At 40.8% G+C, this 27,358-nt stretch overlaps 2 protein-coding genes across 5 annotated transcripts in view; both read right to left on the bottom strand.

Moving 5' to 3' along the window:
* Positions 1 to 480, bottom strand: part of sdad1 (SDA1 domain containing 1) — a 7,371-nt gene extending 6,891 nt beyond the window's left edge. The window contains exon 1 of the mRNA XM_035668493.1: positions 252 to 480. Coding sequence (XP_035524386.1) covers positions 252 to 341 — 90 coding nt within the window. The 5' untranslated portion in view covers positions 342 to 480. The remainder of the gene's footprint in view (positions 1 to 251) is intronic.
* Positions 481 to 1,274: 794 nt separating this feature from the next.
* ptpn13 (protein tyrosine phosphatase non-receptor type 13) overlaps positions 1,275 to 27,358 on the bottom strand; it is a 45,980-nt gene continuing 19,896 nt past the window's right edge. The window contains exons 8-49 of one of the 4 annotated variants that reach the window (XM_035667831.1): positions 24,183 to 24,275; positions 22,655 to 22,754; positions 21,647 to 21,863; positions 20,650 to 20,724; positions 20,374 to 20,545; positions 19,717 to 19,867; positions 19,486 to 19,624; positions 19,120 to 19,272; positions 18,402 to 18,584; positions 18,121 to 18,283; positions 16,856 to 17,291; positions 16,131 to 16,237; positions 15,213 to 15,266; positions 14,522 to 14,611; positions 14,200 to 14,307; positions 13,923 to 14,054; positions 13,324 to 13,808; positions 12,738 to 12,869; positions 11,398 to 11,491; positions 11,198 to 11,283; positions 10,933 to 11,101; positions 8,929 to 9,143; positions 8,725 to 8,823; positions 8,306 to 8,646; positions 8,056 to 8,215; positions 7,740 to 7,895; positions 6,925 to 7,096; positions 6,562 to 6,772; positions 6,347 to 6,432; positions 6,203 to 6,264; positions 5,725 to 5,880; positions 5,300 to 5,465; positions 5,078 to 5,167; positions 4,866 to 4,963; positions 4,717 to 4,772; positions 4,530 to 4,627; positions 4,287 to 4,435; positions 4,111 to 4,201; positions 3,334 to 3,671; positions 3,032 to 3,247; positions 2,874 to 2,936; positions 1,275 to 2,769 (exon numbers count right to left, since the gene is read on the bottom strand). In XM_035667831.1, the coding sequence (XP_035523724.1) occupies positions 2,692 to 2,769; positions 2,874 to 2,936; positions 3,032 to 3,247; positions 3,334 to 3,671; positions 4,111 to 4,201; positions 4,287 to 4,435; positions 4,530 to 4,627; positions 4,717 to 4,772; positions 4,866 to 4,963; positions 5,078 to 5,167; positions 5,300 to 5,465; positions 5,725 to 5,880; positions 6,203 to 6,264; positions 6,347 to 6,432; positions 6,562 to 6,772; positions 6,925 to 7,096; positions 7,740 to 7,895; positions 8,056 to 8,215; positions 8,306 to 8,646; positions 8,725 to 8,823; positions 8,929 to 9,143; positions 10,933 to 11,101; positions 11,198 to 11,283; positions 11,398 to 11,491; positions 12,738 to 12,869; positions 13,324 to 13,808; positions 13,923 to 14,054; positions 14,200 to 14,307; positions 14,522 to 14,611; positions 15,213 to 15,266; positions 16,131 to 16,237; positions 16,856 to 17,291; positions 18,121 to 18,283; positions 18,402 to 18,584; positions 19,120 to 19,272; positions 19,486 to 19,624; positions 19,717 to 19,867; positions 20,374 to 20,545; positions 20,650 to 20,724; positions 21,647 to 21,863; positions 22,655 to 22,754; positions 24,183 to 24,275 (6,440 nt within the window). In that variant the 3' untranslated portion in view covers positions 1,275 to 2,691. The remainder of the gene's footprint in view (positions 2,770 to 2,873; positions 2,937 to 3,031; positions 3,248 to 3,333; positions 3,672 to 4,110; positions 4,202 to 4,286; positions 4,436 to 4,529; positions 4,628 to 4,716; positions 4,773 to 4,865; positions 4,964 to 5,077; positions 5,168 to 5,299; positions 5,466 to 5,724; positions 5,881 to 6,202; positions 6,265 to 6,346; positions 6,433 to 6,561; positions 6,773 to 6,924; positions 7,097 to 7,739; positions 7,896 to 8,055; positions 8,216 to 8,305; positions 8,647 to 8,724; positions 8,824 to 8,928; positions 9,144 to 10,932; positions 11,102 to 11,197; positions 11,284 to 11,397; positions 11,492 to 12,737; positions 12,870 to 13,323; positions 13,809 to 13,922; positions 14,055 to 14,199; positions 14,308 to 14,521; positions 14,612 to 15,212; positions 15,267 to 16,130; positions 16,238 to 16,855; positions 17,292 to 18,120; positions 18,284 to 18,401; positions 18,585 to 19,119; positions 19,273 to 19,485; positions 19,625 to 19,716; positions 19,868 to 20,373; positions 20,546 to 20,649; positions 20,725 to 21,646; positions 21,864 to 22,654; positions 22,755 to 24,182; positions 24,276 to 27,358) is intronic. The other 3 variants (XM_035667832.1, XM_035667834.1, XM_035667833.1) reach the window with 3 other exon arrangements.

Genomic DNA, 27,358 nt, shown 5'->3' with positions numbered 1-27,358 from the left:
AGTAGAACTAATATTTATGACTTATTCTGTATATTACGATCTCTTTTCTTGTGCCTTAATATTATGACTTTATTCTCGTAGACCTAATATTATGACTTTATTCTCGTAGACCTAATATTATGACTTTATTCTCGTAATTTCCAAATACTAATACTGTGTTTTTCTCTTAGTCTGGCCCTAATACTCGGTCGTAAACAACAACAGCTCTACTGGTTTAAAGACGTTTAGCAATGTCGGCTGACAGCACTCACCTCCTCTACGTACGACTGCGGGTCTCTCTTAATGAGATTCTGCAGTTGCGGCAGATTGTTCGGCAGTTTGTTGTTCTGTCGCCCGGACATGGTTCAAGAGGATTTTGCGAGTACGTTGAGAAAAAAGAAAAGAAACAAGTTGGAAAAAACAGCAGATTTTACAAGACAAGCGTGGCAAATGTGTAGGCTGCCATTTAACGGCCCAAACGTCACATCCGGCCACAGCGGAGTCACTTCCTCTTTTGTTAAAGGAGACGCGTTTTATTTTTGCTGTAGTTCTTGTTGCATATAAATTAACTCAACTTCATCATTTTAACACTTGTTTGACTTTTTATAATATTACCTCCATAGTTAAATGTTGAGTTGGACCCAGGCGTTGTTGTTGTGAGGGGCCTGCGTCTGTAGTCACCCTGACAACCGGTTACCAATGGTTACCACAAACTATTTTTAGTTAAAACTGGCTGCTACTTTCTATATTATGGTGCTTATTGTATTGGTTTTTCAGCTGCCTTTCGGGCAAAATATTGTCTTCAGTTCAGAAAGAAATTTTGAATCATATCTGTGTCATTTAGACATCCTTAAAAATCCTTAATATTAAAAACACACAGCAGCGTAAAACCTTCGACTTGAAAGCTGTCTGTTACAATTGTTAGATGTTACCAAAACCTCACAATTTGTGTTGATGTATTTTGTGTCAACTTCTAACATTACATGTTAACAGTAGCATTATTAATATTAGTAGTTTGAGTCATACTAATGTAGTTGAAATAGGACAAAGTGAGCTTTTGCTTATTTGCTTAACAATTGAAGTGCAAATTCTCACCAAAATGTTAACTGACAGGGACATATCAAAAAGAGATTATTATGATTCTCTTTTCTACTAATGACTGAGTATAAATTGTTTTGGTTGAATTGCAGAAACTTTCCTCTTCATGGGGAATTCTGCAGGATTTTGCATTTCACTACAATCCTGCGTCTCAAACAGCAAACCAGGCCTGCAAAGAAAAATGTCTATCCAACACATTGAGCAATATGAGCTTTATTGTGTTTAAATGTGCAACTGAACACCCGGTACAGTCCAAAACCATCATGAAAGATTTCTGGACACATGGCAATGTTTGCAGAATTATTTTACAGTGATTTGATAATGGATTTTGGCACCACATGGTGGTGAAACTGGCTAAGACAAGACAACCTATCTGTGCAGCAACACCTCCTGCTTTCCGCTACAGTATTTGTATAAGATTACATTGTTCCATCAGAAAGCTCAGGGGTGTGAATTCATCCAGGTCAATTGTGTTTAATGACTACATACAGGGAAAAGACACAGTAACATAAGCACCTGTAAAATATGCAATCCAATGCAATAGCCAGGCCAAAAAATTAAAATATAGGATGAAAATCAAGTCCAAGTCTTTGTATAGACTGTCAGGGAATTATTTATTCAAACCTATGGTCAATTTTGAGTTTGTGTTTTTCTTCTGTGGCATTACAGTCTAAAATGTTTAATCATTGGATTGACAAAGTAATACCACTGTAATGCAGAACGTCACAAACTATAGCTCCAGAAATTATAAATGAATACTTCCCCGACAGCCTCAGCATAGATTATTAACATTATAAGCTGCGTTATTGCATTACTGTGCAGTAACTGATAGTGTATATATTTATATAGTCATTTTCAAGTCATCAACCCTCATACAGGTGCACAAGTTGTAGCTCGTCTTCCTCAGACTTTTCAGTGGTTTTGTTAGTCAGCAAGCTTTGAAAAGCTGTTTTAGGTTTGGAATGTGGTGGCAACCTTTTTACACAGCATGATAACAACAAGGCTAATAATGTTTGCTAAAAAGGCAAGGAAAATATTTCTTATTTAAAAAAAAAAAAAATTTCCTTTACATAACACTTAAAATGTATCCAGTTTAATTTTCAGGAGATGAATATGTACACTTTTAATTTCATCATTTACCCTCCGGCAGTAAGCAATTACTGTATAATAGATTTACAAAGCAAATACTGACATAGTATTCTGTCAAGGCATGTTCCAGCATCAAAATAGGATTCAAAATACACAAGTACAATTTTGTTCCACATAAAATACGAAATAATTGATCACTTTCATAATTATTTTAGAATATCCAAGAATCTGGAGGAAAAAAAAAACACAAGTGTTCTTTGTAGGTGACGATAAGAAATACAATCAGCAGTTCTCATAAATGCATTGAAAGGGGAGTAGCAGCCCAAGAGAGAGAACTCAAAAAGCAAACATAAAAATATAGACTTCTTTAAAAGGATTTACTCTCATGAACTGAATATTTTAAGGCTTTACATGTAGTGTAATTTGGCAATTTCTGCCTGTGTCAACTCTCTGTCCATGTTTTGTTTTGCTCTGTTGAAACCGCATCCAGCCTCTAATGATGGTGGTGGTGACGTGTGGTTTCTACTATCCTGAGATGTTTTCCTCTGCTTGAAGGCATCTGAGGACATAGAGGATCACTTGATAGCAGAAAATATACTGGTCCTGTAAGAAAAAAAAGGGAAAATGTGTGAGAAAGCGTGAAACCAACAAGGTGCAGAATCAAATCAGTTGAGAGTTGATGCTAAAAATCTAACATTAAAACTCACCTCTGTTTGAACCATTCCCTGTCTCTGAAGTCTCATGTTTCTTACGACATCTGAAATATCAAACTACAAAAAAAGTGTGAATTAGATTGTGATCATAATGAACATACAAATAAGATTAGAAACCTCCTTATAAACAATATATTGGATCATCAACTTACATCAGCATCTTTACTGATGAGACCCAGAACCACGTCTATACAGATGAGGGTCCCTGATCGACCGATGCCTGCACTGCAGTGTGTGATAATGGGCCCCGACTGATGAATGTGCCTCATGTAGGAAATAAATGTGAGCAGCTGCTCGGGTTGCGAGGGCGTTCCGTGGTCGGGCCATCCCGTGTAATTCAGGTGAGTTACACGCTGTATTTCATTGGTCTGAGGAGGGAGAAACTCTTTCATTAATGTGTCTATTAACAGCGTATGAGAAGAAAAATAAGCATGAACTTTATATATAAATTAACCTGGACATCTTTGATCTCGATGAGTCGGATGACAAAGTTGTCAAGGTATTGGTCTTTGATCAGCGTGATCTGTAACCTGTCGTCTACCATCTCCGCTGTCCTCGGCGTGTCCGGCCAGTACCGTTGACATTTCACTTTCCCTCCCTCTACTTCCTGGGTCATCATGGCGATCACGTTAGACTTCTGCTCCCAGACCATTTGCCAAAAGTCACCCAGAGTGGTGGGTAAGGGACCCTGACAGGCGATGTACATGTAGTTCTCATCCTTCACCGACATCTTGATGAAGTTGGCATTGATGTAGCCCCCGTCTTTGCCCAGCACGACTCGAGTTGTGTCAACTAGAAGAGATGCGTACATAAAAATCATATTTAAAATGAGGTCCAACGTGTTAAAGGTTATATGTCAGATCTATGTAAGATTTAAAACATGTTATAGCAGCAAAGAACTATTTGCTATGTGAAGACATAGGGACATAATGGTGTCCTGTGCAGAGTATACGTCACACCTCCTTTGCCTGCGTTGCTATGGCAGCCTCTCTGTGATTTGTTTAAAAAGCTGGTGATTGGAGCGACTACATCAGTGAATTAAGGATTCATTAGACGTTTTGGTGAGTTTTATTTCATTTATATCCCATTGTTTTAATCTGAGATGCTGGTACTCCAGTGCAAGTGACAAGTGAATTTTGTATGATGAACCTTTAACATCCAGTTTATTGAAAGTTTCCTGTAATGATACAGCGTACAAAATGTGGACCAACACACTTGTGACTTTTCTTACAGGGAACGATATTCTTGTAGCGGTTCTTCTTCTTGTTCTCCTTCGTCTGACCTATTAAACAGTCATCCAGAGGCTGGAGATTCTGAAGATTCTGTCACGGAGGAAAACAGATGTTCATAAAAATCTAATGAAACACGATTCATTCTCAGGCATTGAAATTCAAAGTAGATTCTTACTTCAAACTCCTGCAGCGGGACTTTCTGCTCCAGAAGCCCCCTCATCATGCGGACCACAGTGTTAAGCTTTGGTCCAGTGTACTGGCCGTCAGGGACCACTTTGACGAGGGGCAAAGAGGTTAGCTCGTCCTCTGTGATGATTGGCCCGTCTGTGGGAAGACAGAATGAACAAAACAGTTAAAGCAAAAGTACAAAGAAAATTTAAAATGTAAATCACAATTGTAAATCCAAAACCAGTCTTACCATCTCTGGATTTGGAGTTCATGTTTTCAATAGGCAGTTCATCGCTTCCCCATGTGATTTCATCCTCCTCTGGTTGTCCAACACTCATCTGCAGATAGCTGTTGATTTGCAAACATTAACCGTGAGATGTGAATATATTCCCAGCCCTGATTGTGAGAGGTTTATATCCAAAGAGCTAAAATCTTACTTTTCATTCCTCGGATCGTCAACGCTCTCCTCTTGCCATTCCACTTTCCGCGAACTCTTTTATGAAAGAATCATGAACAAAACAAATCTCAGATAGAACCCCTCATATAGTTTCAATGTTTTATCAAGTGTGATGGATTAGATTTGTACCTCAGGGGAGTCTTCAGGTAAAGAAGAGCCGTCACAGTCTGTGTCCTCTGAAAGCTCTGCGCTGTGCTCCAACTCTCTTTTGTGTTCTTCTTCATAGTCTGTCAAATTTACAATCAATTTACAGATTAATTCCTTCGGTTAGTCAAAATACACAATATTGAACATTGTTATACTGAGATTTTCAGTACAATTTATAGCCTGTATGTTGTTACCTATTGGTGGTATGGGAGGGAGGCCGCCAGATTTGTGCTGATCGAGGAGAGTGAACAGCTTAGTCTTTGCTCCACTGTCCTCACTCAGATCTGAAAGCAACATGAGGTTATTATAAAACTATAACTAATACTAGTCACTATTTCATTTTTAAATAGAGAAGAATTCCATCTTTGCAAATTATTAAAACAGGAAAAAGTAACTTTCAGACTCTCTGCTTGTACCTGCGTTTCCATTGCACTTGTCGGAGTTGATGGGCAGATAGGCCAGGTATGTGTTTGGGTTCTGGCCTGGTGGTCTGGACACTAGAAGATGTACCAGGCCTTTAGCTTTACGGATGGTGGTGACAGCTTTGGTGTGGGATACACCTGTCATTAGTTCTTCATTCACCTGCAAGCAAAAGACAGCCACAATTAAAACACAATAAATAAAAAAAAGAGGGCTGTGTATTTTCACACAAACTTAATTTAATAAAAAATTCACAGAATTTAATAAACATGTAACAGCAGATGAAACCTTTTTTTTTTAAATATATACATTTGTCATTCGATTTGTGTTACATTCATAGAGTGGGCAGAGACCAGCAGTTAAAAGTACATTTATTCATATTACCATAAATTCTGAGCAGCAAATGTCAAACCTCACTCACTTTCAGCAGCCTGTCTCCCACTTGCAGTTTCCCTGTGGACTCTGCTACTCCTCCTCGTGTGATGGACTTCACAAAGATCCCCCTTTCCCCTCCAATCACAGAGAAACCCAGACCTCCTGAGTGCGGCTTCTCCAGATCCAGCTTTATGATCTCCTCCTACAAATTCAACAAACAACCATTAAATCACCTTAAAGTTATTATTCAAAACTCTGGTGGAAAACTGTTGGGTAGCGAAGGGAGCTATATTAAGAAAGCAAAGCTAAGGAATTAATGAATGCTATCAGACTTAAGCTACACAATGGTCAAACTTTAGCGATAGCGATCACAATATCAGTGATAAGCATATTTGTAAAACACTCATTAACCGCTACAGCAAATCGCTGCTAATGACTGTTAACATTTGCTATTAACACACAAACATTTGTCTCTGTTTGCTTGAAATTTCTGTACAGAAATGATATTATACAGTAGAACTTACGTCTGAAGGACAAAGTGCTGCAAGACACTCTGCATCTCTTGGATCTTCTTCTTTAAGAAATCCTTAAACAGAAAACAATGTAATATGCAAACCAATAAGAAAGAAAATATTTTACAGGTGAGACCTTTAAGATTTTAAACATACCATTGATGCTGGATGAAACCTTGGGACTAATGTTGTTGTTAAGGAATGAGACACTTTTCTGCCCAGGATAGACAGGCTTTCCATCCCTGTGAGCCATAGAAAAAAAAAATTTAAATCATGCAACATAAAGTATCTCAAGCTAATGCAAAGCCATCCTAATCAAAAACCAACACCGACTCAGCATGAAAAACACAAGTCAGCTTTTGTTAGAATACCTTGTGGCCTTGAGGGTGAGGTCGTCGAGGGAGAGCTCCAAAAGTCTGGTGCTCTCACTGAGAGTCAGGTCCCGGGTTGGAGCACCGTTGATGTAGTGGATTAGATCAAATGGTCTAAGGCTGCCCTCTTTGAAGGCCATTGAACCTGGCAGGATGTCTTTCACAAACAAGACACCGTAGGCGCTGTCACTGCCACCATCCAGTACCAAACCTGGTGATACAGCAAAGAGTAAAATAATTCAGACTTATTTTGAAGCAACATCTGGGAAAAGCTACCAAAGACCTATGAACAGTGGACAGAAAGCGCCTGAATGTCAGATGTGCCAGGGATGTTTTATCTTGTTAATGAGGGCCGTTTCTTACCCAGTGGTTCTTGGCTGCCCTTAAAACAAATGTCAGGCAGCAGGTGGGCTTCTATGGGGGGCTTGGGAGCCTCCAGGACCCTCCCTACCACCAAGTCAACCACACGGGGGGCTGCACGCACAAGATTAACCACCTCTGTGTGGCCCATATTGCTCACGTCTGTGTTGTTCACCTGCAGATGGAAAATAAAAGATTCACACGTTATGGATTTAAAGGAATAGTTTGACAATTTGGGAAACATGCTTTCCTGCAAAGTTAGATGAGAATGACTATGATTAATATCTCTCTTATATACAGTATACTTGACCCCCTTGCTGCCACTGATGAATGTTATCGTTGCTACTTCCTTATCCATCATCCTCCGCCGCATTAATCCCTCTTTTTTCACCAACCAAATCACAATAATTGGGCTTTCAAAAGAAACTTTGGACACTTAGCTGCCACTTTGCGAATGCTAGGCTATTTAGCCATATAGCCTACAATGGGGCTAAAGCCAGCAAGACAACGAGGTCATGCATTAAAGACAAGACTATTAGACAGTAGCTAATCAGCACACTCAGACAGGGGGGTCTACTACAGATGGTCTACATTTGGTTACTAACAGTGTGAATTACTTTTTTTCTTCATTACTACTACTACGTTAAGGTAGTAGGACCTCGGTGTTGATCTATCAAAAGGACGTATAGCCTTCAGATATTTCCGTCATTGTAAAAAAAAATGTCATCAATGACGATAATTATCGATTAACGCGACCCCTACCAACACCATAGGCTAAAACATACTGTGGGCTGTGACCAGAGTAAGGGATTAGGTACCATTATCATTCTGTCCCCGGGCCTGAGCCTTCCATCTCCTTTGGCTGGATCCTGGACGATGTCATGGATGTAACACCCATGATCATTACCTTTGGTGAGGGTGAAGCCCAGACTGCCCTTTTCTGACTTCACCAAGGGGACCTTTAGCTCTACTTCCTAACAACAGAGATGAATCTCAGTTAGAGGAATAACTCTCGGTCTGAATACTCCGAATCTCTAAAAATTTGGATCCACATTTTAGGGGAACCCCAGACGTCGGAAATTTTTTAGATCACTAACTTTCTATCTTGAGAGCTTCCCCCTCTTCAGTCCTTACCGGGACAAATTCCTCAAGGTCCTGTCCATTGCCGGACAACGTGAGATTTAAGGGCAGAGGCAGTGGAGGAGGCAGGGGATCTGGGCTTGGGGCAGTGGGGGAGGACACCATAGGAAGGGGTGATGACTCCAGATCAGCTGTCACGGGGGATGAAGGACACCTGTTAAAAAAAAACAACAAAGACAAAGATTAAATTGTCTTGTCAAAATTAGCGCAAATGAAATGATATATTTTAACACTGATCAGGTACCTCTTGCTGAGATCCGATCTTGTCATCGACAGGTTGGGGGAGTAAAAGGCTGAGTGGATGGTGTCATCCAGCTGACCACTGCTGTCGTAGCGTCCCAGTCCCAGGTTGCTGCTGGGGGTGTGGTAGACACTCCGCTCCCAGGTTTGCTTGTTGTGCTCCATGGTGCTCGGGCTGAAGGCTTCTTCCACCTCCTCATCCCCATCAGTGCTGTCGCTGTAGCTGTTGTGTCGGCCAGGGGTTTTGAGCAGCAGCCTCTCCAGGGCCTCCTCCACGGTACCTGGACTCTTCTTGCTTTGCGTACTCGGAGTCAACGGCTCCTTTCGGGGTGACGGCATGGGCGTCTGGGAATATATAAGTTAAAATTAAGTTTTCAACAGTTACTGGTACTTAAATTGTCCACATATTATATACTGACTCACCAGAGCTGAAGTGTCCATTTCAGGAAGAACCCCATGTTCAGGCCTACAGAGGAGCAAAGTCACTTCCTGTCCTGTTCCTCGCAAGGCTGATATCACCTCCTATGTGGATGAACGTGAGGACACACAGACACACAATTAAGTAAATTATGCTTTTCCAACTTGATTTTCAAGCGTTACCGGAGCAGGGAGATAAATCCAGCTTACATGTTGCGAGAGTCCTTTGAGGGGGGTTTGATTGACCCGCATGATGACGTCGCCCACGTTGATGCGACCGCTCTCTGCAGCTGGCTGGCCAGGAAACAGCTTTTTAACGCGCACCATGCTGGAGCCGTGGGGTTCTTCTGGGATGCTCTCCTCTCGACTAAAACTGAAGCCCAGCCCTGATGTGTTCTTCAGCAGGCACACCTCAAACACATTATCTGTGGGGATAAAGACATGCAGGTATAGTAAGTGAATGTGAGCTGTCTGGCAACTGGCAACCTGTCAACTGGCCAACATATGCTGGGACAGGCTCAAGTCCCCTTGACCCTGTATCGAATAAGAGGGTATAAATAATGGATGGAGGGACGATTGGTGGGACAGACTTGAGATTAAATACACGTCCATGGTGGACAAATGCAAAATTACTCTCTTTTTAGACAGCAGAGGGCACTATCTACTTTGCCTGTTGGATGTCCTACATCTCTTGTCAGTAGCTGTATCAATGTGCAAAAGACATAAAGACATGGCGGCCGCAGGTGAAGACTTTGAAATTGAGTACACTCCATCCTGTGTAAAATCGGAGGTGTGGCCGCTTATTAGTTTCGCTAAATCAGATAATGAACAAGGTAAAAAGATAACAGACATAGCAAGAGACACGAGGCAGGATTATATTTTCAGTTTCACTTTTTCTAAAAAAAAAGAAAAGAAAATATGAATTGTTGCAGTTCAAAAATGTATTCTTAAATTTGATAAAGAAAATATACAAGAAAATATATTTTGTAAATTTTTGTCCGAGAAATAAAGGAATAATCTGTCTTTAATCTCATTTTATTAAAAAAAAATGTGAGGAAATGATATTGTGAATCCAGTATCGTCAATTGTATCGAGTCGTGAGTTACATACCTACAAATAGTACAATCATATGTTCACAAAACGTTTCATAGGTGGCAAATTAGCACTTGTTTGACACCAGAAGACCTATAAAACATATTTACAAAGTCCAATTATTTTCCTTCTTGTACTTTATTAAGAAGTCATTAACAAGTTGTTTTTTTTTTTTTTTATGTAGACTTAGTCTGGTAGTCTGAAAAAAACAAACAACTTCACCATATCCCTGCAGCACCCAAAAAGGATGAATATACCATCATTTCAAAAGAAACAGGGACATTTCAACCACCACTGCTGATATTGCAGTTCTGTCTTGTGTATACAACTTTTGGTCTCAGAAAAAAGGAATTTCTTTTCACAGTGGGATCAACAAAGTAACACCGATAATCCTCTCTGGAGGTTTTCCACAAGAATAAAGGATACATTTTCTAAGCCCATCTAATACAAGACTCAAAGGCCCATATGTACATTGGAAGCATTATAGGTGGATGTAATTAATGTAAATGAGATACCATGTTAAAACGATCCAACTGTAAATGAAATTCCACATTCCTTGTCCTGGACCAAAATGCATTCTAAAGTTCAGCTTAAGTTCAGCTGTCTGATTCAGAAATAGATTGAAATAACATACAGCTTCTACACCAGCCACACAATAAAATAAACCTGCTGTTCACAGTTAATTATACATATTGCTTATACCATAAACTGGAATAACTGTGTAAGGATGAAGCCGATACTGGCAAATGTTGTGGCAACTCATCAAGGGGCAGTTAAAAATAACAAGTCTAGTTCTAGGAAAGCAATATAATGGTCTTATAGAAAAACCAGCTACTGAGCTCTAAATAGGCAGCAGTGTCCCGCTAATGGGTTGTACACACATGCTCATTTTCTTTCAAATGAGATTACCAGGAGATGATATTTTGTTTAGAGAGAACAAAGTGTCTTAGTGTAATGTTGTTTCCTGCTTACAACAAATCAGAAAATACACACCCCTGAAAACAGGTGCACAACCCACTCTGAGAAGATTAACGGACACATTACGGTCCTTTAAGGTTTGGTTACTTAAACCCATAAATGTAATTTCAGATTCCTTAATTGTGTGTCACGTTTATGTCTCACCTCGTGTAACAAAGCTGTACTCTGGTTTTTCTTTGACCTCAAGTGACTGCTTTTTGCTCTTGGTCTGGTCTCGGTCGCTACCAGCACACGGGGGAGTGCACTGAGGTGTGAGGGGAGCATGGAGACTGTCTGCAGGTGGATGACCCTTCTCCAGCAACAAGTGCACTGTCTGAGGGAGCAAATTGATTCACTTAGTGTTAGTGGCCAGCTGGGTAGAAACTAAACAGCCTGTCAGCGGGGTGCTCCGGTAAATGTCATCCCTCACCTGCCCAGTGTCTCTGAGAACCTCTACCGCCTGCTGGTGAGTAGCTCCATCCAGACTTTTCCCATTGACGGCTACCACGCGATCACCTGCGCGTAGGACAGGAGTGTTAAGACTCAAGAAGATGAATATTTGTTCCAATAAATTTAATTCAGTTCATAATTAAGTCTTTTTGTTTTTACATTATTTGCAACCTCACTTACCTTTCTGTATCCTTCCATCGAGCTCAGCAGCTCCTTTTGGTATGATGCCTTTGACGTAGATGCCTCCATGTCGAACTGTTGTGTTGACTCCCCCCTGAGAAACGAACACACCTCTTAGTCTAATCAGCCAGAGAAAAAGTAGTTCATTATGTATTTTCTATCGGGGTTGATGGCAAGTGGCAAGATGTTTTTTTTCATTTCCAGTGTAATTGTTAAATGATAATTGTTTTGTCTTTATTGTAGGTTCAGAAGTTATGTATATTTACTATTATAATAAGGCAAAAGTCAACCAAAGTCACAAAAACAATCAAGGCCAAAGTTTACCTGAAGTTAATACTGTTTGTTAACATAGGTTTTTGTCATTTGTGGACCTTGCCACATTTTTGGTTGTGTCAAAAATATCTTTAATTGTTTCATGTCAGGTGAAACACAATTAAACAGGAAGAAATCCAGGCATATTTATGTTTTAGCCATTTCTTTTTTTTCCTTGTCTCCCGCTCACTCTGACTACTCCATCTCTGTCGGTGGACGAGCTTCTATCGTTCACATGCTAGACAGGGGTGATTTAATTGCTCAAAACATGGCTACACGAGAGTAGTTATTTTTTACGTTCTCTTCAACAGTTCATCCTTAGAATAACCTTTGCAACGCCATGAACCATAATGCTCCCTTTTCACCCCGTTGTGTCCCAATAATGTCCTTCATATTCATATTATGCTTTGGTCAAATGATTTAGACAAAACATTTATCATATCACAATTATGAATTAGTTGAAAATGAAAAAAAGTCCTCCACTGTGATGTTATTGACAAAATTACTGTGAGGTTAAATCTAAATAATCAGAGACGATGTAAATGTTCTAGTCAGTGCACTTTTGGTTATGATGGGAATGGATTTATTGTTAAGGTGAATTTCATGGTTATTTCAATGTTTCTATTACTAATACAACACAAGACTCAATCAGATATTATTCTAAACAAAAATATTCGACAGTATTCCTGGTCTGAAAACACAGTCAAGTGGATTGTTATCGAGTGTTATTATGTAAATGAATCATGCTAATCAATAAGGTGTGCAAAATGTATTATATTATATTAGTGGAACTCCAGTGACAAACATGTAGGAAGCCCTACAGAGCTCACTAACAAGTCCTGTTTAAACCTTTTATGCTTCTAAATGTAAAGAAACTAAAGATAGCATGCAAAAAGAGAATTACACAATATTCCCACAAGAGCTTACATACAGCGTTAAGAAAGCAAACCAAAGCAAGCAACATATAAACACAAACAGTGACAAGATGGTGGGGGGGAAAGGGGGTAAAACAAAGAGAGGACGAAAACCTTGCCGAACAGTACCGTGACACTTATGCCCAGGCTGCTGTCTTTTTTGGACAGCTCAACGTCAAATAGTTCTCCTGGATGGAGACTATTGACCCCTGGGGCATTACCATTTAAATTTTCCATGATGTAGTCCTGCAAACAGAGAACAGGGTATTAAGTTGAATTATCACAAGCTGGGACATGCAGAAAGAAAAAAGGGATCAAGGGAGAGTGAGGAGGCTGAAGTAGGTAGTGCGGAGAAGAAAAATAAGCTGATATTACATTCAAGGAAGGACATGCAGTGTACAGGTAAGAAACTGCCTTGCATTGACATTGTAAATGCAATGATAGGCAAAGGTTATAAACAACAGGCAGTTAGTCGTGCCAAGCATCTAAAAGGTAATGTGTAATGCTTGTTTGTAGAAGAACCATTCTTATCCTGTTATGTATCTAAAGTTGATTTATATTTGCTCCACCAGAGTTAAAAGTAAACCTTTTGAGAGTTTTGATTCACAGATCTCCTCAGGAGACGACTACTGTGTGGGATGACGTATAAAAGCAAAGAATCCATTTACACCAACGAATTTATAAAACACAAAGGCCGCACCTTTTTGACCTTGAGTTTCTCTTGACTACTGGAATAAGTCTCCTCATCCATGTCTGAATCCCCCCAGTCAGAATTCTCAGAAACTTTGGGTGCTTCTGACACTTTAGCTTTTCTAGTTTTGGGAGGCAGAGCCGGTGGCGTAGGATCCAAACCCACGTTAGGTTCTGGTCTATGATGCTGGGCAATGGGTGCAGCTTTAGCAGCGGCTGTAGCTCTTTCTAGATACTGCTGAACTCCATTAGCAGGGGGTTGGTTGATTTTAGCGACGTTGCTTGTCCTGGAGTCCTGAGAACTGAGGCTGGTGTGCTGGTGGACTGGAGAGGAGGAGGATGACGGTGGGCCAGCGCTATGGGGAGGAGGGCTGGGACTTCCTGTTCCCACCTGCTCCTCTGACGAGGTATCAAAGTCTAGTCCTCGCCTCTGGCCAGAGTTAAGTGCCTTCAACGCAGACTTGGCTTGGTAGGGAACATAGCCCGATGGAGATTCTGTCAAAACAAGGAAGAACAGTGAAGTCTAAAAATAACTAAAAGCACTCTACACAAGATGAAAGGGAACATGATTTTTACACTTAGCAACCGCAGTCATATCCCTGCTTTTACCTTTGTATAGCCTCTCTTTGGGTTGTGACACCACCAGAGTAACATCATCAGGAGCATTTTGGAGGATATCTATTGTGGTGGCGTGAGAGAGCCCCTGCAGGTTCACATCATTCACGGAGATCAGCCGGTCACCTGCATCAACATTACAGCTGTTACACACATGAAAGACAACCAGGTGTGGCAAGACAGAGAACTGCAAACTATGATCACAGTAGACAACAGAAACTGAGATAATCCACCCATACAGGGGGAAGAGTGAAGCAAAACACTGGCCTACCAGGTTTGAGGCAGCCATTGACATCAGCAGGACCCCCAGGAGTGATGGAGCTAATAATGGTGCCGAGGTCCATACGCCCAGAGTTCTCCCCTCCTACAACCTGGAACCCTAGAGAACACACACGAGCACAAATAGATGTAAACACATACATACAGTATATAAACACATTCAAACACAAAACATCAGGGGAACACAAACGCATTGAATGCAATTTATAATACTTGTCATCTCTGACAGCTGAGCAGTGGCAGCAAAGGCTGTGTTAAATTGAGCCTTTTTTTTTATTTATTTTTTTTTAAGGAAAATGGATATACACCCTTACCCAGGCCATATTTCACATCTTTCTTCAGGTTTACAGTTGTGATTTCTCTCTCTGGAGATGGTAAGGAGATGAGCTTTTTCTTGAGTGAATCTGTGCAGCACAAGGACACGTGACATTTTTTTAATTTGGTGGAATGTACCATAAATATGTGGCTAAGCTCTGTCATTTCTGACAGATGCATGTCATAGTGTAATTTTGATAAATTAATTTCACAGGGCATTATACAGCATGCCACTCTGAGAGCATTAGTATGTCTACATTGTAACTATTAATCAGCACAGGCAGGCATACGGTCCTGCTGAGGGGCCCCTACTTTAGCACCGTTGGCTAATGGGCCTGAAAAGACGGGTTAAGCTAGGATGAAAAGGAAGGTCAAAAGTTCAGTGCCAAGCATGAAGCTATTAAATGGTGGGACCAGGGGTCAGTTCCACATGCAGGCAGCACTAGGACACAGACTCAATTCTGCATTATATAATTCTGATTTAGACTTATTTTTTGGTTTGTAGATCCGTACTTGGCCGTGCCACGGTCAGCATATGGTTCAACAGATTGAAGTGGAGGATTACGAATGTTACAAAATGAGTGATGGTGGAGATATTTCATTGCATTTTGACATTATTCTGTATACAAAGCACTGAAATCCAGCGTCAGTGTATCTGGGGAAATGAATGACAGAAATGTTTATGCATACCATTAACAGAGGCTGGGGTTGATGGTGGTCCAGAGTTACTGTGCATACTGACACCTGGGAACATAGAACAAGATATCAGGCAATGCTTTAGTTTTCTACATTATACAGAACAATGAAAACCTGTCTGCCTCTCTGTTAATTTATAAGCAATAATAATCGAAAATCAAAACATGTATTGCCATCAGTTAATAATGAACATATGCCCCCTGGATGATCAGAATACTAACAAGTAATTAAAAAGTAAAAAATAAACTTGGACAAAGCAGCAAAGAAGATTATCAGCTTATAAATGTCTAAAATAAAACATCATATTATCATTTTATTATTTTCCTCAATACAGGCCAACAAAACAAACTGGTTTTATGTCAAACTGCTCTCTGCTCCAATTCAATGACTAGAAAGAAGTGCTTTCAAATCAATTGAGCTTTCCAAGCCTTTGAACAACCAAACAATGGGGAAAAAAAGAGAAAACAATCGTATCTAGTCTTTGAGGTAAATTAGATCGAATAGGTTTGTAATATAGATAACAAGCATTCAGGCCAGGAATTGACACATACAATATGAGTATCAGTTACATTTTTTTAATACACTAAAAGGATTTTACTTCAACTGTACTGCAATTTTCTCATTTTAGATCTCACTGCTCGCCTTCAGAACACACCTTGTTTTATATACACAAGGTCATCATAATTACTGGCTTTCTTTGATAAGAACGCTGTTTTATCTTATAACACCACAGTTAGTTATGAGCCGGTTTAAAAAGTCTTTATACATGCAGGTGAATTTGCCTAGGTCTATATTGGTAACTGGCATTTGGCTTCTGAATTGTAAGAGAGCTGAAGCTGCAGACAATTACTATCTTGACAGCTGATGATATATTTTTCAAATTGTGAGAGCCTCACAGGTCAGCATCCTTACCTACTACATATGCTTGGCCAGCATCCTCTATGGAAGAAGAGTCAGATTCTTTTTTGGATGTGCTGAGACTCCAGGGTGGACTGTTGTGGGTCACTGTGCCAAATGATCTGAGGAGGAGAAGCGGAGAAGATTTAGCCTGAGGAGGCAATTTCCCTTACTGAACAGAAAGGAGGAGGAGTGTAAAAAAAGGTGCGCTTGACTAAACTAAACTTACTTTCACTACTAACGTTCATGCACATTTTTTTTTTTTATGCATACTGATTCCAATTTGATCTAAAATCCCACGTCATCTGTAAAGCTGACACGAGAGGGAGCAACTGGCACAAAAACAGGTTTGTTATAAAATAAAACAGGAACATACACACACACGCTGGTTTGCACAATCTCACACAAACACAAACACAGACATAAGGGCGCATGTGCACCCACACACGAGGACCCCCGGAGGGTTAATTAGAGGCTGGAGGTAGATCTCTGGTGTCTCAGTAGTGTTGGGCTATAGTCCCAGTAACAAGCCCTCACTTAGTAACCTTAGTCTGTCCTGAAGTGAGCTTGGAGACTCAACTAATAAACATCGTATGTTCTAATCTGAGCTTGAAATAAGACCGTAAAAAGGACTAATTAAAGGCGTACAAATGCATAAAACATTCTAGTTCGTGCATAGTTTCGTGAATGGTGGATATAGAAAAAATATAGCTTTTGCTCAACATTTCACTTCAACTCACTTATCCTGTTGGTGTGAGAGGGAGTCTGTGTCTGAGCTGGCCCGCTGGTGTTGCTGAAAGGGGGAGGCCACTTGGTTGGGTTGTGCCTGACTCAGTCCGCTGTTCGCCTGGCCACGATGTGACTCTGCCACTCGGTGCTCTGGAGACTCTGGCATCTGTCTGAGGTTGTGGTGGGAGCGGCTCATTATCCGCGGATTGGAAAAGACTGTGGAGGCCACTGGATTGAAACCTGGAAAGTGAAGCTCATCTTGGACAAATATGGGGCCAGACGGTGCCTTGTTGAGGGCCACCTCTGAGTAGGAGATCCTCTTCAGGTGGTCTGGATTGGAGCGCGTTGATAAGCTGGGGGCCAGGCTGCCTGAGCTCACCGTCCTCCCCACTGCGTCTCCACTACGAGGGTCAAGGGAATACTGCAAACTGCTCAAGGGGCAGTTCTCTGAATACCGGAAAGGACACACAACAGAAAAGGACTGGATACTTAATAACGACACTTTTGTTTAATAATATAACAAAATGTATGAGATGAGATTTATAAAATAATAGGGCAGGGAATTTAAAGCTTAAGTCTTGATCTGTGTCATTAACATCCCTCAGCAGTCTGAAGTAATTATTGTCTAGACAGAAAAAGCTGCCACTGTCTTCTGCACCACGTTTTCCTGCAGATATCCATCTTAATCATCATAACTAATGGTCTGGTCAGTCTTCTTGGCAGTATAACTTTAGTTGTGACTTTATATAAACAATCTGGTGGGAGTATAGAGCACGACGTATACAAAGTTGTTCTGTTGTTCAGCCAAGTGAAACAAATCAAACCAAGCAGGGCACCATGAAAAAGATAAATCAACGCCCACACAAGTTTGACTGGCATATTACGTAATTGGAATAGTTGTGCAGGAATGAAACTTGTACACTGACAGGATAATGCCAATGGACATGATGACTGAAAGAATAGCATGGACTATATGCATTTTTGTTACAATGTGTTAATTTATCAAAATGTTTTTTTTTTAGTTAGTAAGAGAGTGAAATGGAGGGAAATGAGTGGGTATCAGCTATTATCTGGAAAAGATATGTGGGATGGCTGACACATGCAGCTGCTGGAAACAGTGAAGTTAGGAGGATTGCCTCTCTCCGGACGCTGTGATAGGTCACTTTTGTTATCCTTCCTCTCAGTGAAAATATATCTAACTTCCCGCTGGCCAAATATTCACGTCTGTCTGAGCCTGACGCCATATTGTGCAAGCCCCCTCCACCTCCTTTCATACCTAGGTCTTGAAGCTCCTGGTTGTTTTGGCGGGCCTTCATCTGCAGGTGGAACTTGTGCTGATCAGAGCAGAGCTGTAGCAGGTACTGACAGGTCTTGTTGCTGTCTGTCTGAAACAGGTGCTTAATCCCATCGGATGTGTTCTGAAGGCATATCTTCTTTTTCTTCAGGATGACAAATTAAACATTTAAGTGAAAGTGAGGACTGACTTCACTAAAACAAAAAGAATTCACTATAGTGTGTCATAGTTTAATTTCTGATAATAAAGACAAAAGTACATACTGTAAAGGAAATCTTTTTTGTCTCCCTCCAGGGGAACCTTAGCACTGGCGTACGATTTCCATTAAGGACCTCAAAGATGAGCACCCCCTTGGAGTAGACACCCAGCATGATGCCCGTCTGGGACCTCTTCTCAGGAAGCACCCGATGGAAATGGACACCATACTCTGTCAGCCTCTGGCTCGCCTTTAAGACAATCAAGACAGTGTTCAATTCTCAAAAATATGCAATAGTATGATAGAGGGAAGGGACGTGAATATGTTTTGACACTGATTAAAATTGAGTACTGGAACTTTTCATGCAGAGAAGAGGTCTTTCATCGGGTCAGCGATCCAATGAGTGCACTGATCTTTATCTGATTACATACAATATGATTCCCCACATTTTTCAATCTGGTTCGTTGCTGTGAAGAAAATAGAGCCGCTTAAGTAGACTGTGCACAGTCAGAAATGTTACAATGCAGTGGCAGGACTCTTTTGTTTGTAGTTGACACGGCAATCTTTGGTTTGCTGTCAAACATAAACTCAAATGTATTACTTCTTTTGCCAAAATAAACTCCATGGTACTTGCTTTCCTGGAACAAGTGCCAAATGTTTATTGTGTCTGTCACAAAATAAACACCTTAGCTGCAAATTACTTATTATTGAGTTTAGCAATAATTGACAACATTTTGGTCCACCTGTCTGAAACCATGCTTCTTATACACTCCGGTCTTGCTTACCTTGAGGAATTCAAACTCAGCCTCAGTGTCAGATGCTCCAAAGTAGTTGATGTGAAGTTTCGGTAGCTCCTCCTTGATGGCCGTCTGGTTCACCTTATCCAGGACAGACACCGGCAGGTAGTGCTCCAGCCTGAAATAGGTCTTCCCGTGGAGCTGAGGCACAGACACAATTTGTCATTTCATGAAGTTTAATTTAATGAGATCAATATTAGATTAAGTTTTACAAGAGAAGTCTTTACCTTACATTCTAATTCAAACGTGTATATTCAGCAACACTTTCTATTTTATAAAACAATAAGACTAAGATATGTAGCAGATATGTAGTTAGCTGACACACACAGTATTTGTATTAAAGAGATTTGGTACCTCAGGTTGGTAGTCACTGAATTCCGCCTGCAGTGCCAGTGAAGCCAGCAGCATGGCATTTTCCGTGTCACAGCGCATCCTCTCCTCCAAGATATCCTTCCTCAGCTGTAGGTAGTACTGATGTTTGGTCATAGCATGCCTGTTATACACATAAAAATACAGACATATTTATTTTTTCTTAAAAAGGTGACATGCCAATACAGATTCTCCCTTACAATAAGATTCACTTACTGTATGAGGTTCACGTCATCAAGGAAGAATTTGATACGCAGGAAAAGATTAAAAGGCACATCAGATTTCTTCCTCTTAGGATCCTCCTTCCACCCCTCCGGGGCCACTTTGGACAGTTTGGCATCAGGGTCAACGAAGAAAAATTCATTATCTGTATTTATGATTTGTATGGGCAGAGGGTTGAGGGGAAGGTGAGATGGAACAGAGAGGGAGATGGTGGAAGTAATCAGTAATGTCTGTCTGCCTGCAGCAACGTAGGTTTTGCATCTTTAATGAGACATCGGGTGTAGAAAATGAATTTACATGAAAATACCATTAACCTCTGGACTAAAAACAAATCAAACCTCATCTAATATGCTTGTTATGTCACACTTGTACTTTGCATTTAATAAAAGGGGACTTTTTCTCTAGAATAGATTCTGTGCCATTTAAAACTCTGGATTTCTGAAATGTTTTTCATTTTGTTCTCATGTGAGAAAGTAGTCATCCCTTGTTATTTCAGTCACTGATCCACGCTGACCTTACAACCTTCTAAGAACTATGATAAGATAAGTTATATAACACACGTGTGAACACTCACATCTGCTCAATTCAGAACACTAACCCCCTAGATATACCTGAGAAACCACAGACATGCACAGGAGCAACATACAGTACCTCTGAGGTATGCTAGGCCAAAGAGATGGTGCTCCACGAGCCCAATGTGGGCGACCACCATATCAAGAACGTCTTTACACACCGCCTTGATGTCACAGCTCAGCTCCAGCTTTTGGCCATTTAGCAGCACCACACCAACCTTCCTCTGCACTTCCTCCACCTTACCACGTTTCTTATGGGCAGGGAGGAGAAAAAAAGAAGGAGTCATTGAATAAAAATAGCAAATAAAGCACTATCTGTGACAACGCCAGGGATACCATAAATTTACATCCTTACCATTATTGAAGAGGGAACAGATAAGGCCACACAGGGCTCACTGGCCATCTTCACAAACTCAGGCCCATGGAAGTTCTGCCATAAGATTAACAGTCAAAGAGAAAAGCTTTATTTTACCAAAGTGTTAAAGTATCATTTTCAACCTTGGCCTTCCTTTTATATTTTTCTGCCATTACGAGAACTGATTGTGTTTAAAATGTAATCACTTGTTGTCAGCACTGAACTAACACACTTTCTTTCTGCACTGCAGATTCACACCTGTTGCTCTAGCTACTCTGATCATGAGATTTCAATGACAACAGATCATGTGATGCTTTCTGAGTGTTGCACACACACACTTCCTTGTTGGTTTTCTGCTGTCTCACCAGAAGTGGAGGAGCAAGATTCCTTTGCTTTAGCTCGAAGGTTTTTTGTTTTAACGACTGGAAACCCCCCACCTCAATTTAAAATATACTTTAAACACAAACACACACACAGAAAATATGTCTCGCCTTTGAAAGTATAATTAACCTAAGAGGAATATAATTGCAGCATTTGAGGTTTACTGCCAACATCAGCAAAGTTGTTGCCATGTTTTCCACTTGTTTTAACACATTTTCAATTTGTGATAGTAGGTGGAATAAATCTGGTCGTACCCAAAAAAATTCCACACCCCACAATTGTAATTACCATGGGGAGGCTGACATGAATTATGTTTTCTAGTCAGCAATTTCTATTTACAGAACATCTAGTGAGCACAGCATCAACAAAGTAGTTGCCAATGATCTCATGGGAGATAAAATTGTACATCCATCATCGAATATTGCATTTTAAAACAATAAATCCTTTAGGGAGGGAGTTTCCATTGCCGTGGGTGTGTTGAAATGATGTCTTTTAACCACTTTCAGAAGTTGGCTGTGTCATATGTGGCTGTTTTGTATGGGTACAAAATTAATGTTTTTAAATAAATATTATACACAAAATGACTGGAATGATCACAGATTATCATTTAAAGGACCTTGGGTTTGCGAAGTGGTACAGAAGAGGTGTAAAGGGGGTCTCGAAGGTCGAGCATGGAAGTGCGAGATGGGGCCAGGGGATCATCTGAGGGGTAGAGGTTGGCCCTGGACAGCCTGCTGGCCAGGTGGGCCTGGAGCCGCTGCACCTCCTCCTCCTGCTTTTGGAGGAGCAGCTCTGCTCCAACCAGACCTTCATCAGCTGCCCCCTCATACTGCCTACGGGGAGAAGAGAAGAGGATGGTTGGTGGCAAAAGTGTCTGATACTGTCAAAAATGGAATGGAAATTAAAACGGTTGTTTAATGTGACACCTCGTGAGATTGTTCTTTTATTAACTTTCTTTTTTGCTTTCCATATAAACGTAAATACTTTAAAGAGGAAACGTGAAAGGAAATCTGTCAGACACACTGTGTTTACACAAAAGACATCAAATAGTAGCTGATGTGTTTACTTTTAGCATCAGGGGCGAACAAGTGCTCTGTGCAGTGGTACAGATTGTTAGCAGGCATAGCAACAGCAGGCAGGTCTCTGTAATGCCATAGATTAGAGAGATAGAGACTGCTGAATGTGGATGTCACATTGGATGACCTCACTAGCGAAGCATGAGGCCGAGCCTGCTGTGCCACACCAGCTGTGTGTGGCACAGAGGACCAAACAGGACAGCTTCATCTGTAGCTTATCTGTGTGTTCTGTGGAGGATTTGTAGTGCAGGTACCAAATCCTCAGGGGAATAAAGGAGCTAATGCATACAAACACTTTTGATTCAAGGCATACACATTTGTATGCAGTGGGGCCAGTGGAGAAATCCATGCAGTAACATTCAGTGATTAAACAATTTGTAGAATAAAACTGGCTTAGAGTTCTCCCGGAGCAACTGGAGAGGTAGAATTAAGATGTAGATTGCTTGAGGATGAGAGCAGCTGCAGGTTTGCTGCTTATGGGAGAAAACACAACACTGGTACCTTGTTTGTTAAACTGCCACCTGCATACACGTGTGCGTGTGTGTTACCTGAGCCTGTGTGTGTTGTGACTCGTCAGCGAAAGGGCATCGTGTTCAGAAGAAAGTGCCAGCTGGGAGCCATACCTCCTCACATCGCCTGGTTTCTTAGCTGGAAGAGACGTGGGAGTATTAGCACACACGCACACAAAAAGGAGTACATTTTGTTTTCGCATGTACACAAATCAATCACAACCCCTCCTGTGGCGCAAATGTACCTGCATGGACATGTGTTGAAGGAGGTGGAGTAGTTATAGAATACTTAAATCAGGTTAAACCAGCACCATATATGGGATCTCTTTTTGCTTACAAAAGACCACCAATGTGTTGCAACATCATCATGTGTCTGACAGTGCTAAAATATACTGAGTCATAAACTGTCCCCACTTAGTACATTAAGAGCCCCGCCTGTGTCTTAGAAGTTCTGACTTATTGTATGTTTCATTTGAAAGTAATTCAAACACCTTTCTTTTTTGGAACGTGTTTAATATATTTTAGCCATTTCCAAATAAAACTGGCACTGTTTCCACCAGCGTGTCCAAACTCTTCACAGCTGTCAAGCTCAAAGTCAAACTTTCACGGAACATTTGCAACCTGTGGATCCAGTGTTAAATGGAGTATGGGTCATCTTGAGTAAAATTTCTTTTTGACTTTAACTAGCTCTGTCCGTCTCCCACAGCACAGACAAGTTTGAGTAAATTAATCTTGAAAGGCCCAGTGTGTAGAGTTAAGTGGCATATAGCGATGTAGTTGCAATTTGCAGCTCCCTTGCTTCACCTTCACCTTCCCCAAAGACAACGATTCCAGGTGCACCATCTCTAAATCTCAAAGCAAGCAGTGATACCATATTCACAACTCACACAACAGAGGTTTGGGGTATTTCTGTAGCTAAATTTTGAAAGATTAAATCTGCAGCCATAGTTGTGTTTGCCACTGTAGACCATTTCATTTTGCAGTGAAGATACAGTATGCTACGTTGTGTAATCTTACATAGCTAAATAATGATCCAATTCCATTAGCAGCACCAGGTTTTCTGAGAGTATCCTGTGAGGTTTGGCAATAAGGCAGCAGGGAATCTCGCTTTGAACAGGACAGACCGCAGTCAATGGAGACAAAGAATAATTTATATGCCAGTTGCTTTCAATCCCATGCTTGGCGGCCCAGACTACTGCTGGTTTTCTTGTTAAATGATTCCCTCACCATTCCAGGTGTAAATCAGTCCATGATTAGATGGCTAAAGTGAAAACCAGCAGGGCTCCATATCCTCAGAAACAGGACTGAGAACCATGTAGCCCCAGTGTAGCGGATTCATTTAGTCATGTTATGACTGGACTGGGAGAGTTGAGCTATTTGGAAAATCTAGCCTACTTTGGTTTTTAAGTTCTACTTCTGCTGCTCATAGCCAGGATGAGTTATGTGTATGCAAACTGTTAGCAACAGGTGGCACAGGTGCTGCACACATCACATGCCATACTATATCATATATGGCTCCGTGAAGAGGATGACTGATTATAGGGAATTCCTCAGAAGCGTCTCTTACCTTGCCTGTAGTCTGGATCAGAGGAGGTCACTGAGGGGCTTTCGCTGGATGAACTGTAATCGCTGTGGTACCTCTGATGGGTGTGGACTGGGTCTAAAGGAACATAAAGACCATCAGCTCATCTTTAAAAAGTAATAGAATATGGATCATGCAGTAATATGAGTAATATGAATAAGGGGAGCAAAATGATGAAATGGATCAAACATAAACTTCATGCACATGAAACGACTTAAAAATGGTTATTTGGACTTGTTTACGGTTTGTGAGGGATGTTAAGGTAACATTGCTCCTTTTCGAGTGTTTTGCTGAAGGCGTAATCACAGAGCTTTACAAAAAGCGACATCACTTTTGGGACAGCAGGTGAACTGACAAGCTACTGTTTTCTTTTACAGGACTCTCTGACTGATGGTAACCCCAGACCAGGAGACCGAGGCACACAATGCAGGTATTAGTCATGCTGTTGGTAAACACTCCCAATGAAAGACATATGTAACCACATTGAAAAGCAGCTTCCACACAAGTGTATGCAGGCATGCCTCCTGTCACGTTAGAGAGCTTTTTGTTGATGTTTGCTAATCTTTTTTTTTTTTCCTTGCTTGACTGGGTGAACCACAGCAAGTAAAGACCAGACCACCACACTGATTTTCTTTTCTCTAAGCAATGCTTCATAAACTCAGTAGTGAATTGGAAATATGTGGTAAAACATGAAAACACCATGATGAATTCTCCGAACAGTGAACCCTAACCTGATGTGTCATTTGTTTTTCTGTGCACAGAACTTGAAAGTCCTGCTCTTCAGTATCAGCGACATACCCTGAATGAATGGCATTTCCTTTCCATTACTCATTCTCATTTTAGTTGCACAGTGCAACAGACTTTTCTTTGTAATGATGTCTGTTTTATGTACCGGTACACATCATAAGCAAAAAGCACTGTGGCCCAGTAGCAACTATAATCTTACTAAAGAGGAGGAGGAGGAGACTGGTCAACGTACCACCTTCCGCTTGTCAGTGAGTGAACAGTATCATCAGAATTGCAAAAGGTACACAGAGGAGCTTCTGTGTAATTTACAGTACAGTACAGTACAAATACTTGCACCTTTGACACATACATGCACAGATACCCATACACATGCACAGCCACTCGTCCTACACTGCTCTCTATAATGCTACATGTGCAGTTCTGGTGAATTTGGAGACCTACGGGATGAAGTAGGGAAGTAGGGATAATGCAAAAAGGAAGACCGAAACTAGACAAAATTTGTCAACAATTTTCTTAAGTGCTACTTATTTTTGTAAAAATATATCAAGACACAGACACATTTGATTTAAGAGACAGGGCAAATGCATTTACATCTACCAACAAATCTTGCATTAAAATAATATAAACCTCCTAAAACCCACCTGAAAAGAAAAGAAAAAAGAAAAAAAAACACTAAAATACCCAGTACCCAGCCTACCATACAATATATATAGTGCAGGGGTATTATATTGCATTTTGAGTGCAACATAACCGCAAGTGTAACTCCTGTAAAAAATAAAAAATGTTGTGTGGCTAGCAGAGAAACAAATCTGTGTTTCTGGTCGAGACACGAGTGTCTAATGTGGTTGTTGGTCAGTCACAGTTAACCTGAGGGTGATTCAGCATATTTAGAGAAATCCCAAATAAACCTGGGATCAGCATTTCATCGTGACTTCAAAACACCCACTGCGCCCCAAAGCAAAGAGGGGAAAGAGAAACGGAGGGGGCCACGGCTCGTTAGAGAGATTAACTGTGATATCTTCCTCTTCCATGATTTGAGCGTTTTATTGAGCAAACAAAAGAGCAGAAGGGTTGGCCAGAGGGTGACTCAGATAAACATGTAACTACAGAGCTCCTTCTTGGTGCTGCTGCCCATTGAATGTCATTGTTATTTACCAGGAAATAATACAAAACAGATAGACAAAGTATATATTGCATAAATCAGGGAAATCCCTTCCTCTTGCACCTTAAAGGGTACCATTGGTAGCAAGCATGCACACACATACATAAACATAAATTCACAGACAAAGTAGGAAAGGAAAAGGAGGAGGATTTAAGTCACTGTCAGCACGTTTTAGTAGTCATTAAATACTTTATGTGAGGCTGAACAAGCAAAAAGACCATTTATAGTTTAATGCTCTTACTCTGTCTTTTTCTCAATTTAGGGAGTCACACACACTTGCTGGAAAAACAGTCTGCACATTTTATCTGGAAGAGCATCATTTCCAGCAAAAAGTTAATGCAGCCGGCATTTATCTCCTTAATTCACTCTCCTTCCTTTACCTTATCTCCTCAACTCCTCTCCCACGTCCCCGTTTTCCCCCTCCTCTCTGATTCCCTGCAGAACTGACACTTCTACACAAGCTTTCTGTGAGCACATAAACAACTTCTATAGGCTATGGCCTTTTGGGGTGCTCATGCTGAGAAGAGACACAAACTCAAGACTCTGGGGTTATTTAAAGTCTGGTGATCCCTGTAAGAAAGACAGAACCCCCTTTAACGTTAACATGACTCAGAAGAAAAGCATTCAGTGTCGATTCTGCGCAGAAAAAAGTCCACTAATGGAAAGTCTATTTACAAAATTTCTATACTGCTTGTGAACATTTAGAGTGCTTGTTTTACACATTATGCATAATGTAAAAGGAAATGAGTCAGACAACTGCTTGAAATGGATCACAACTAAACCTAATGGTCAGAAGCTTTTTATAAAAACCTTACAAAAACACTATAATCTTTCTTGCTGTATCCCTCGGAGTCAACAGACCAAACTGTAATATAATTATAAAAAATTGGGGGTTTGTACTTTTGTGGACACCTCCCCTTCCCCTGAGGCAACAGTGTTCTGTATTGCTGTCCAAGCTGGACCCACCCGGCCCAAAGCCACATGACCTGCTGCCAAGTGCCGGAAAAGTCCAATAATGTTTGGAATTCCCTCATCCGCTACGCATGACTCCAATTACAGCCTCTAGGTCTGCAAGGAAAGTTTCTACTGATTGAAGCACCTTGGCACCGAAAAGAAGGGGCAGGATAGGGGTGGTGGTTGAGTGGGTGAGACATAGGGGACCAGGTATAAACATGCCCATGCACACACACAGGCATGCACAAACACAATGTTTAGTTATGCTCATGTAATACATATTCAGTTTAACACGATT

Source organism: Morone saxatilis, unplaced genomic scaffold (assembly GCF_004916995.1).
Source record: "Morone saxatilis isolate NCDOM2014 unplaced genomic scaffold, NCSU_SB_2.0 Contig21, whole genome shotgun sequence".
In the NCBI taxonomy this organism is placed as follows: domain Eukaryota; kingdom Metazoa; phylum Chordata; class Actinopteri; family Moronidae; genus Morone; species Morone saxatilis.
Note: the sequence above shows the minus strand (reverse complement) of the source record. Positions and strands in the feature narration are given on the sequence as shown.